Genomic DNA, 13230 nt, shown 5'->3' on the forward strand with positions numbered 1-13230 from the left:
AAATTTATCTTTTATATCTAAAAATCTTGACCTTTGATCACTTTGAAATTTTGTAAGTGTAGAATATATGAAAATAATGTAATATAATGGTGGATTTGTCAAAATTCACATCTAATTAAAAAATATTGAGTGATATAGCATTGTTTAAAGTTATATAAAGTATGTTTTAAAAAGCTGAAGCATAGTATTTATTGTTGTTACACTCCGGTTAAGCCACATTAGTGCCATGTCATCATTTATTTTCTATCTTTCTTTTTTATTTTGTGTTTTTCTAATTGCCATTTATTGAGTCTCTTCTTAATTTCAAGTGTTACTTTATCTCCATATCTATTGCGTGTCTCTTCATTAACCCAAACTCTTGAGATTTCGCTATTTTATAGAATTCTTATAGTCACCGATACTTATTTTCAAATCTGTCATGTGTCTTTCCATTAACCCAAACTCTTGAGATACTGTTATTATATGGAATTCTTATAGTCACCGATAGATTGCAACCTCCTCACCTCTCTTTTTTTTTTTTTCTTTTTTTCTATAAATTTTCAATTGTTCTCTTTTTACAAATTGATTGGTATGGCCTTCAATGTGATAGTTTCTTGAGTGTTTTTTCCGTTCTTTTGGCCATGGCTCAAGTTCGTCTACCAAAACCCAATCAAATGAGTGCAAGAGACAGACAATGACTCTAGAGCTTGCAGATAAACTAAAGCAAATGAGAGGTGAACATTGGTAGCCCAAGCCCAAAGAGTATAAAGTCAAAATGAGTTATGCTATTTGTATTATTCTTATTCTTTTTTTATTTATTCCCATCTCATTACTAGGAAAAAAAAACATGGTTCAATTTTGGGATTTCATTATGAACGAGATTGAGTTTTCATGGTCTCAAAACTATTAAATTTTTTTTTTCTTTTTTAAAATTGATTTGAGTTGAGCACTTGATCATGTTTGTTATAAATTGTTTTACGGTTGCCCTTCTCTAGACTGTAAAAATGTTACTCTCAAATTCTCAATATGTTTGCTACAATATATGATAATTAATTTCAATGTGATGTTTTTACTTTGGTCTTTGTTTTATAGTAAAAGTTTTATTCATTTTCATCAAAGAGAAATTGCTATTGTTCTCTTTTTCCAATCATCTTATATGCTGAACTAAAACTGAACTAAATTTCATTTTTATCTCTGTTTGTTTGTCAATTCCTCGACAGATATCAATGATCAAGACTCACAATCACTAGAGGCTTTTTAATCTATTGAAGGTCATACTAACCAATTGGTAACCATTCTTTTCTTAGAACCTTTTGAAGGAAAGAGGAATAAATTTGTTGCTTTTCTTGGGTGGTGCTTGATAATTTGCTTTTTATGGTTCAATACACATCAGCTATATTAGATTTTCATTTCCTTATTCTAATGATTTGTTGTTTATTGTTTAATTTGACTATTTGGTGTCCTAGAAATTGTGGGAAAATGGAAGAGAAAAGAGAGTAGAGTTTGAACCTTAAATTTTTTTTGTGTATGGAACTTGGGATGTAATAGTTTAATTTTTTTATCTTAATTTTTTAAAGAAAACTTTAATTCTTCAAAGTACATTAGCTTAAGTAGATTGTTGTGTTGTGGCTAAAATTTTTGTGTTTGGGACCTTAGTTGGCCAGTTTGGTTTACGAATAACTTTGGGGATTGTTTAGCTTATGAGAAATATTTTGGTATTTTAGGAGTGGCAAAATTCAAAGAACTGAATTATTTTTAAATTTCATTAGTACCTAGCTTTATGCTAATTGTTGTGTGGATAGAAAAACTAATTGGTTCTTAATTTTTGAATACCTATCTACAATAAATGAACAATAATTGGGTTTTTAGTTTTAGATTTTGAATTATGCTATTTTTTCAACAACTTGATTTTCTTTTTATAATTTTCTCTTCTTGAATATCTAGAATAATATGTACATGAGTTTTAGACAAAACTTAACAATACTATTTCTTTTGGATTTTACTATTTCTTTCCTTATTAAACACAATATGATATAGCTGATGTGTTCCAATGAAGGCAGAAGCAATTGCTATTCTTGGGGCATAGCAACTAATACAAACTAATAACTTTCTGTAGCCATTTGAAATTCATAACCTGGAATGTTAATAGACATCTTCTCTGAGGTAAGAACAATTGGCTGAGTTTAGCAATTTTGCCACCAACTTTGACCGTGTTATTGCAATACAAGTGACTCACTTACTTACAATTCATACACACACTATTTTGATTTTCTCTGGGAATTCAAAACAATGACAATTGAGTGATTTATATATGGACACATCGATAAATGTCTATAGTGGACATGGGTGAAATCAATGGCACATTACTATTTGACAATTTGGTCTTTGATGGAAATTGATATAAGTAATGGTCTATTAAATTTGATCATTTTGCTAAAGTAAGGTTTGTTTAGTATGTATTTTATTTATTTACCTTATTGTAAATAAGTTTTTGTACATGATGATTCTAACCTATAAAACTTCACTTTATTTATTTATTATTTTTTGGTGATCTTATTCTTTTCTGTTGGCAACTAACCAGACATCACTTTTAGGAATTAAGAATTTAGCAACTGGTACAAAGGTTGCACCTCAAAATTTAGTAGAATTAAAATATGACACAATCTCATCATGTGAAGAAAAATAGGAAATCTAATGTTGTGTTGGCATGTCCCTCCATTATTGGGTTACAAATATCATATCTAAAATAAAAAATAAATAAATAAATAAAACCAAAATAATATAATGATATATTTGTAGAGATAGAGAGTTGGAAAATAATTTTAGAAATAGTTCAATTTTTTAGGAGAAAACTATCTTCAATAAATTTTAGAGAATAAATTATAAATTGTATCATATTACAAAATAATTATATATTCTCACACATCGCATGGGTATGCGACTAGTATCATATGATAACTATAGCTGTATACAAATTTTGCCACATCCTAAAGAATATTTCAGTTCAATAAAATGACTATCTGCTCGAATAGAATTGAAAGTTGAAACTTTAGATGGATTCAGTCCAGGGCGTCTGCTAAGTAATGGTTAGAGATGGTTATAGTTGACCAAACTGTAGAGGTAGAATAATTCTTATAGTTTATTATTCTGTAACTTTCTTGTGATTTGCGCACTCAATCCTTTACTGCATTCAGTACTTTATTCTTCTTGTCTCCGCTACTTGGAATTAGGGGTGACGTCCATGTCATGCTAATGTTTTCTGGTTTGCTTTGTCTATTTGTTCACAAACGCGCGCGTGTTTTGCCTTTCATAAGCTTGATTTTATATGAACAATAATGAGCAGTCCTACTTTTAAGCATATTCTTTATGGCTTGGTTAACAGGTTAAGTGAATCTTTCGCCTTGCTGGGAGAGTGGCTTTTCCTTTTCTAGTTTTCTTTCTCTTAACTTTGTATTCATAATCAAGTGCAATTTGTATTAAGCAATAAGTAAAACGTAAATGTCCCACAAGTGGTCAAATGCTAGAGTAGCTCTAGATCTCTCAAGCAGAAAAAATTCCTTCAGCGTGGAAAGAATCCACAAAGTTACTCATTAACTCTTTTCTTTCCACAGGTATTTTGCAAATGGGGTCTCTTCCAAGTCTTAACAACTTCAAGATGGTGACACGCTAGTGCACGCCGCAGTGTGAATGCTACCAATTTCAATACCAAACGCAACTAGAGGTAAATCAGATATAAGTTAGTGCTTGTATAATTGTAACTTTTGAGCCACTCTAGAAAGAGAATCCAAAAAAGACACTCAATAGTTAACTATGAAGTTAGAATAATGCCACAGTGTTTTGATTAGTACTTAGCTATAGGAGTGGCAATTCGTGTTCGCGTGTCGGATTCGTATCGTATTAACTCATAATTATTCAACTATATAGATTAACACTAACCCGACATGTTTATTAAATGGGTCAAGATTCCTCAATCTTAACACGGCCCATTTATTAAACAAGTTAGTCGTGTCGACTTGATTATCAGATTTTATTAAAATGAAAAAAAAAAATTTATGAAAAGAAAAGCAAATAAATATTTTTAATATAAAATTCAAAACTAACAAATAAGTGCATCACGAATAATCATTCGAAACTAAAACATATCCCAATATCACAAATAATCAATCACAATATGTCAAATAAAATAAACCATAACAACTAATAAGTTTATATACGTAAAGTTTGAAGGGTATATTAGTAAAATGTCATTTAATTAAACGGGTTAGATGGGTCAAACGGGTTTTATGTATTCAACACTATTAAACAGGCCAAATATGTTAACCCGAATATGATACCAACTTGTTAAGCTTTAACCCATAACCTGCTAATTTTATGTCGTGTCGTGTCGGGTTCGCGGGTCATGTCACTACGAAAAAAACGGCCTATGGCCGCGGCTAAAAATCGCGGCTACAGGTCTAAAAAACGCGGCCATAGGCTATAGCCGCGGTTTTTTTAGCCGCGTTTTATACCGCAGCCTAAAAAGCGCGACTATAGCCCTCAGAGGGTCTATGGCCGCGTTTTATGACCGCGGCCTAAAACCTTGTACTATGGCCGCGTTTTAACCGCGGCTTAAGGCCTTGCCATATGGCCGCGTTTTAACCGCGGCCTAAGTATAAATATTAGGCCGCGGTTTAAACGCGGCTTCAGGGCTAGTCCTCTGGCCGCGGTTAAAACGCGGCCTTAGGATAATCCTGCGGCCGCGTTTTAAACGCGGCCAAATTCCCACACTTTAGGCCGCGTTTTAAGCGCGGCCTAAAGGGAGGCCTTTAGGCCGCGTTTTAGACGCGGCCTAAGGCCCATCCCGAAATTGCAACGGAATTCTATAGCCGCGTTTAAAAACGCGGCTATAGGTTTTTTTTTTTTTTTTTTAATTTCCTATTTTTAGGCAAGCTGACACATGCAAATACAAAACGCAGCCATAATTTTGGCAAACGCTACCAAAAGAACCTGTCACACACACAATTTTCAAATTTACTCCTGTCACACACACAATTAACCAAATTTTCTCAAACACACAATTGTAATTTTCAATACAACAACATACACATGCTAGTTCTAATTGTAATTTTCATTACAACAACAAAATACAACACCAACAACATCATCAAGTTCAATACATGACTATCATCATCAAGTTCAATACAACACCAACATTGACTATCTCATCAAGTTCAATACAACACATGTGAAATCAACAAAAAAGGTAGTAGCATCCACAGTAGCACTGTGAACTCAACAAAAGCAAGGAAATATAGTGTCCCGGGAGCCTCGGCGTTGAACCTATGCAAGGAAATAGTTCTTGACCACATCTCCCGTTCATCCTCAGACTACCATGCATAAAACTATATAAATGGTCAGTTTCTCACCCATCATTATATAATCAAAAAATGAGAAATGTTATCAAACAAAAACGTAGCCGCAACCAAGAAAGCGAGCAAACTTGTTTCCTACGTAACACACTGCAAACAAAAACGAGTATAGAACGTGGTTGTTGAGAAAATGTCTACAAGATAAAATTATTAAATTTGTTACAGCTGTATGTGTTACAATTTTTTTATAAAAAAACCATCCAAATATATAGCTCATGAAATAAGACCATACCTGGCTTATCTACATTTCCATTGACATAAGCCCAAACCCACACCTCAGGATCGTTTACCTCAACTTTTCTCCTTCAATATCTTCTCCATATATATTATATATACATATAAATCTACAGAGAGAGATGAAATGTGTTTAGTTAACATGATTACCATAAAACAACCTCAACAATGTTATCATCATACTTTTCTCCTTTAATATCTTCTCCATATATATCATATATACATATAAATCTACTTAGAGAGATGAAATGGGTTTAGTTAACATGATTGCCATAAGTGAGCTTTGTAGAGCCAGTTTAGCAATTGGGTACCAACAAATACACTATAAGCTCATGGGAATTGATTTTGTCATATTTAATTAGTTGGTACATAGGGAGGCAAAACATTTCAAAATAGACATACCTGTCAATACATAGGTGGAAGAGTCCTCTAACGATGACATTGTGATGGATCGTGTCCCTAAATATATTAAACACGTTGTATTAGTAGTACATAATAATGAGGAGCAATTACCTCGCAATTTCAGTAAAGCAACTACAACATTGAAAGTACCTGAGATAATGACAGAGTATTTAGGAATGGCTGCAATTGGTCTAAGATGTTTCTCTGAGCGGCAGCTATTGCTTCAGTGACTTCCTCCTTATGCCGCGCATGTAATTCAGCGATTTCCTCTTTATGCTTTGCATGCAAGTCGGCTATTTTCTCCTGATGCCTCTGCTCTGCCTGGGCAAGTTCGTCCCTCAACGAATTTTCCAAGTCCGTCATCTGCTGGGTCGTTGCACTGGACGATGGTGGAGTCGATGTATAACATGGCTGGGTGGCCCCACTTCTTCCTGATGGGGTTGGTCCAAAACCGACCCCTCGTACACGTCCACAACGTTCTTTCCCCATCACTTGTGCAAACGCATCAGTTTTTGACCATAAAATTCCTTGGTGACGCTCTCCTTGTAGTGAGCCCCCATTGTTTAAAATCTCATTCATTTTGCTCTGTTTTCATACAAGAACCAAAATAACATATTACTCGCTACAAGCACAATTCATGCCCAAAATATGAAAGAAATAAAGTACGATAAGGCTTACAATCTTAGCTCCCACATCAGTACTGACAGGAGTCCCATCTTTCTTGGAGTATACTTTCTGGAAAAGAACTGCACGCTCCACTGCTTGCCCACTGTCTTTTGCCTACACCATACTCAACAGTGTCATGATAATAACGAAAATTTATGTTCGTGATATGAAGCGGCATGCAATATAATGTATAACCAATTTAAATAGACACGTGAGTTGTTCTCTTTATGTGAATGCTTAGTCTGAACCGGTTTTCGGTCCCAAAGTTCTATATATTGGGTAGCTACCTACAAACATTTCCTTCACACAACTTCCAAACATTTCCTCTCTCTCACTTGTCTTTTGCTGTCACAACGTCAAAACTACGAATAAAACTAAAAATTAAATAGTTAAACACTAAAGTCATGACGAAATGATTTATATATTCCACTTAAAGGAGTCGCTTGGGTAGAATTTATACTAATGACGCAAGCAATAGTAAACATTACATACTAACTTTGTACAGTATCCTCAGATTCATCAGTAAATTGATTTTACAAAACTATTTACATTTATTACATGTGAATCTAAAATAGTAGAATATTAAACCCCTGGCTACTTGTTGTATAATGCATTTCTTACCATATTGTCTGCAATTTGGGCAAAACTTATAGGCCCTGACCTCGCTATGTCTTTCTGAAACGAACGACTTCTCTTGTTGTTATTAACTAATGTCTACAAACACATTCCCACCAACAAATTAAAATGAAACAATTAGTTACATAAACTGTACTCGGTAAATTCAAATACCCCATGATATGAATATTTTAAATAAAAGATAATAGAGCAAGAAAATGGTTGAACCTCCGTCTTTGGATCAAACCAATAGTCAACTAGATCCGCAAACTGCTGCGGCTCAGCCCATGCTGGTATTTTTGCAAGTACTTCTTCTTTGGTTGCACCTTCTGTGTACAATTTCTGTTTCAACTTGGTCCGTCGGTTCCTCCTCAGTTCCCCTAGTAGGTGCATTGCCCACGACATTTGATTAGCTGGAGGGAGAACTTCTGGGTGAATTTCCCACTTTTTCTGAAATGCAAAAACTGAGTTAGCATAGTGCAATAGTTCACCCTACTAAACATGCCATTTAGCAGACATTCAGTTGTACATAACAATTAAATGTAGCGTAATATAGCTATAGATTGAACAAAGTCTAAATTTCAAACAAAAATGAAATAGATGGTTAACTCTCATTTAATATTTTGGTACTAAACGCCATTGACTATCAAATATAAGTACCAACTAGCTAAATAACTTAACAAGAATGAGACAATCTTAATTGTAATTAATATATGTTAGATGAAAACTACGACAGGAGAAAAGTCGATTACCAATAAATTATATTAATTTTATCCTAATATTATTTTTTCTCTGGTTAATGATTAATCAAAATGCAAGAGAGAGAGAGTGTGTGTGTGGAAGTTTCCTTAATTTATTGGCTGCATGATGTTTCTAGCTAGCTAATAGGACTTGATATTTTGGTTAAGGAAGTCACGTGAAAGTTGTCATAACTTGCTTAGGCTGTGCATTGTAAAATCATGTAAGTATTGCTTGCATTTAGGTTCCTTCCTTAATAGCCTTCCCCAACTATGTGTGGCTTTCGGTTAGATGTAATGTGGGTGTTTATGTAGCCGTCCGAGTGTCTCACTTTATTAGCAAAGCCCAAGCACATTTAGTTTGTCTTATTGATTGACCAAGACCACCTCTTATTGTAGTTAGTTATTGTGCAGCAAGTTTTAAATCCTAGTATAGCTATACACAATTAAAAATGCAACTGAAGTCTAGACTTAATAGTAATGAGTACTTATCATGAAATAGACACCAAAAGTTTTAAATCCTATTGAATCTATGAAAGACATAAATATATATATATATATATATATTGACATGTGATCGGCAAGTGCACATCTGATTTTACATGCTTTATTAAACTTCATTGATAAATGTACATGTGAGTTGTAGTTAACTCAATTTGTAAAAGTTGTTTCCCAAAAAAAAAAAAAACCAAAAATGATGTTTTGACTTAATAGTCATGTTATTGATAAATGTTAATTTATATAATATTTAGGAAAAAAAAATACCAATCATGCTTGTTTTTCACATGGATTTTCCACATTGTGTTACAATGGGAAAATAAACAGATGTGTTACAACTTGACAGACTATGATGAATAGAACTAAAACTTAAATAGTTCAACACTAAAGTCATGACGAAATGATTTATATATTCCACTTAAATGCGTCACTACGGTAGAATTCGGCATGTTTCATAGTGCATTGAGCATATTAGGGCATATATATATGGTTCAGCTAACTCACAAATATGTCAAAGACAAAAACAAACAAAGTACGCCAATACCTGAATCTCTGTCCAGGCATTTGCTTTGCACTCAGGAGGGACATGCGCCCAATTCAAAGGCATAAGTGGGCAGTAGACATGGCAGATGCAAAAAGTACCCAACCACCGTACGAATGTCTGTCCGCTCTCCCCAAGCGGTTGGAATGCTGCATTTAACGGCAACTGAATTTTTTATCTGCTGGAAGGGCCCATATTTTTCGCATTAGCGTATTCCCCGCTTTTTTGTCCCATTACTGGAGCCGGGGGTTGCTTGACCCACATTTTCTGCCCTCACATTGCTGGTTTCTTGGGTTTGTTGGACCAAACTTTCTGCATATAGTACACTGGCATTAGGAATGAAATTTCGAAGTTCATAATTAGACAGAAGTTACTGTATATAGCTCAAGTGCACACTCTTAACATGATAGTGATGTTCATCGATAATGGCATTATTATACTTGCTTTTTAGCTTTACTTTTTTTCGTCATTTGTTTCCTTACTTTAATAATAAGTTGTTCATATTTTCATGAATTTCAAAGAAGCAATGGGCAGCCTTGCATTGTTATCTCAAGAACATAATACATTGCATGTTTCCAATCAGCTAAGTATACTAATTTTAAAATCCGGCTAATACGAGACAGGGCGAATAGTAACTTGGGAGATTATATTCTTTGTCCTTTTTCTTTTTTCTTTTTTTGAAAATAAGGGAGATTATATTCTCTATAGGTAGTTAATACTAATTGAAATTACTCATATGAGTCATTCATAGATGCATCTATAAATTATTCAATTACGATAAAGTTTTTGACATAAACGAACAATGGTAATAATTGAGTAAAATTTCCTTACTAAAAATTCATAATTTCCGTAGACACACATAATTTATTTTAAAATGTATTGCTTTTTCATATTATTTCTAAATTAGCCTAAGACTTCACACATAGACATCGTTTTCAGTTCTTCTATGGCTACAAGTACTCAAACAATGTTATGAAAATATGGTTCTAAATTTTTCATACCGTACAAATTACATGCAGTAGATGCTATCCTTAGCTAGCCCAAATACTACTACACTTTCCACCTATGAAACTCTATTAAAGTTTCAAGTACCTCACACAAATCTAGAATTTAAAGCTTACTTTCATATACATCATCTAAGTTTGTCATTCAATTCAGTCTTCTAATGTCTACGATCTTTTTAAATTAATACAATAAAGTTTACGTGTATTCTATGTAATTCTTTAATAAGTTCGTCAAACTGACATGGCATCAGTAGGTGTCCTTCAAGAGTATTATGTTGAAAATGCAAAAGTGATACGTTTATATCATTTTCGGACACTTGATGCCTAATTCTATGAAGATAAGTGGACAAATTGACGAAACGTTACATTTCAAAACACATACTACCTTGAGAAGGGGGTTGGGTCTCATCATCATCACTTGCATCCCCTAGTGTGTGGTCAGCTGCAAAGGCAGCCCGTAGATCCTCCTCCACGCGGTCTCATGAACGCGAGGATCCATCACCAACCTCAATAACCGTCAATGGAAAGTCCCTTCGCAGTCCTGCAACCAACAGCGGAAAAATTATGCATGCAGTAGTAAATATCAAATATTACATTAACAATCAACGTGTAAACTACTTGGGGGTGTTGTACCAGCATCAGGAGCATCCGCTCGTGCGTGCGGTGTAGTATGGGCGGCTTCCAAGTTCTCCTCCCCCCGTTGTTGTGAACGTGCGGGTCCTGCGCCAACGTCTATAAGCGGCAATCGACGTTTCTTCCCCATTCCTGCATCCACAAACTTTACCACACAGAGAAAATGTTAATTATAGAATACAAAAACTTGCATACGATGTAATTGAAAAAGACAAAGTAAAATAACTCATTCTTGGTTCTGACACTATATACAAGCATACATCCAACTGTAACAGCTTTTGTTAGCCAAACACACAACAACGACAAATTGAAACCCTAACACATGATGAAGTTATATCTAAGTTGATAAGAAATGAAATCACAGATACAATAGGTAGCAAAGTTTAGAAGGAATTCAATGCGTTATAAGTACAAATTCTAGGAATACCAATATTAAAAGGAATTAACATATTCATCACATACTAGATAGATGCATTTCAACTAATTCATAAATCAATACACCACTAAACTATTACCCTACTCATCGTCGGTGTACTCGTCCTCGTTCTCATCTTCATTGTCGGACTCATCATCAATAAAATCACACTTGTCTAAGTTGTTTACTTCATGACGATCTCTTTCAGCAATGATAGAGGCATCAATTGTCATTCCCTCTATATCATCTCGAGCCCAACTAAGGTTCTGATTCACAACCTCATTATTGCTTATATTATACGGAACATGCTCAGAGAAACTACATGTGTCATCCTCATCACGTTGGGGACCAATACCAGCATCAAATACATCCCTAGCTTTAGTTTTAACAACAACATACCAATCCTTCTGCCTTTTATCTTCCACATAAAAAACTTGTGTAGCTTGAGATGCCAACACATATGGTTCATCAATTATGTTATCCCCACCATGTATGAAGTGTGTAAAGTTCACCATAGAAAACCCAAATTCATCAGTCCTATATCCTCTTCTATTTTGGTCATCAACCCATTTACACTTGAATAACACATGTTTCATAGTGTCAGAATAGTTCAACTCGATTATATCATGTAAAACACCATAGAACGTACTGTCACCCTCAGTAACGACACTAACTCCACTATTCTGCGTTTTCTTGTTTGACTCATCATTTACACTCCTAAACTTTAAGCCATTAATGACATAATACTTCAGCCGCTTTACATAAATAGATGGCCATTTGGACAATGCAACAAGGGTATCACTAACTCCTTCCCTTTCCCTATCAGCAGTAGTCAACAACATCACCTAACATATCCAAACATAATTATTCACATCAGTACAAGTAATCATAGTTAGGATAGTGTTACAAATTTAAGAAGTTGAAAATGTCATACGTACGTGACCCCTAAACCAACTGCAAAACTTCTCCATGTGGTGCTTATATATAACGGCCTCGGGAACATTACGATTATGGCCTTTTCGGAGTTTGTCCTTTATCAATCTTTTGTGCATCCTGTGCATGCAATTGTATTAGGGTTAATAGACCTAACGTACATTGAATTGACGTGCAATCATAGTTGTATACATAGTACTTACTCACGAAAGTGGTTGATGTTTTCGGAATTGAATAAAATGTAGTGATGGGCTTGGGTCCACTCTCTATTGTTTAGTGTCACGATCGACACCACCCCTGTTGACTCCTCAATCGTCCTGCGAGGTTGATTGAATATAGTTTCCACTCCTTCCATATACCGTGAACAAAATGTTAAGCACTCTTCTACTATGTATCCTTCAGCAATAGACCCTTCCGGAGCAGCTCTATTTCGTACGTACGACTTAAGGCGTGACAGGTACTTATAGAGGAATGATAAGATTAATGATTGGCAGGGTAATTTGAACGTGCACATGGAACTCATAGTTGACCTAAAAAATTACACAAGGCTTACCTCTTAATGGGATACATCCAACGGTAGTGCACTGGACCACCAATCTTGGCTTCAGCAGCTAAGTGCATGACCAAATGAACCATCATCGTAAAGAAGGATGGCGGAAATATCTTTTCCAATTCACACAATGTAACTGCAATGTCTGCCTTAATAGTCGCAATATCTGAGACCTTAAGGGTTTTGGAACAAATTTCTCTAAAGAAGCAAGCTAACTTTATCAAAGGCCTAGTAACATGAGCGGGCAAAGACCCACGTAAGGCTATGGGAAAAAGTTGCTGCATCAAGATGTGACTATCATGACTCTTCAAACCAGAAATCTTGCGTTCTTTCATGTTCACACGACGTGAGATATTGGATGCATACCCATCAGGCACTGTTACGTCCTTCAAAACTTGCAAAAAACCTTTTTTCTCTGATGAAGCCATGTGAAAACAAGCGGGCGGTATGGTATACTTATCAGCACTTTTTCGTTGCAAGTGCAATTCACTCCTTATCCCCATGTCCGCCAAGTCAAGGTGCGCCTTGTAATTATCCTTTGTTTGGTCCTTCAAGTTCAGCACTGTTCCGAGTATATTATCCATCACATTCTTCTCTATATGCATCACATCAAGA

At 34.9% G+C, this 13230-nt stretch overlaps 1 protein-coding gene across 1 annotated transcript; it reads right to left on the reverse strand.

The window, feature by feature from the left end:
• Nucleotides 1–6050: 6050 nt before the first annotated feature.
• Nucleotides 6051–9244, reverse strand: LOC136063567 (uncharacterized). Its single transcript, XM_065764166.1, has 6 exons — nt 9084–9244; nt 7533–7754; nt 7311–7403; nt 6702–6803; nt 6174–6608; nt 6051–6080 (listed from the first exon to the last, which is right to left on the reverse strand). The coding sequence occupies exons 1-6, from the start codon at nt 9144–9146 to the stop codon at nt 6051–6053; spliced, it is 945 nt and encodes a 314-aa protein (XP_065620238.1). The 5' UTR covers nt 9147–9244.
• Nucleotides 9245–13230: the final 3986 nt, after the last annotated feature.

This window comes from Quercus suber, unplaced genomic scaffold, assembly GCF_002906115.3.
Source record: "Quercus suber isolate HL8 unplaced genomic scaffold, Cork oak 2.0 scaffold_543, whole genome shotgun sequence".
Classification (NCBI taxonomy): Eukaryota; Viridiplantae; Streptophyta; class Magnoliopsida; order Fagales; family Fagaceae; genus Quercus; species Quercus suber.

Bases quoted from the DNA above. Each gene is read 5' to 3' on its own strand.
- LOC136063567 (XM_065764166.1), bottom strand. From the start codon at position 9,146: ATGCCTTTGAATTGGGCGCATGTCCCTCCTGAGTGCAAAGCAAATGCC. The intron at 6,804-7,310 runs GTAAGAAATGCA...AGTATGGTGTAG, and splicing joins CCCAAATTGCAGACAATATG to GCAAAAGACAGTGGGCAAGC. The intron at 6,081-6,173 runs GTACTTTCAATG...TAATATATTTAG, and splicing joins ATACTCTGTCATTATCTCAG to GGACACGATCCATCACAATG.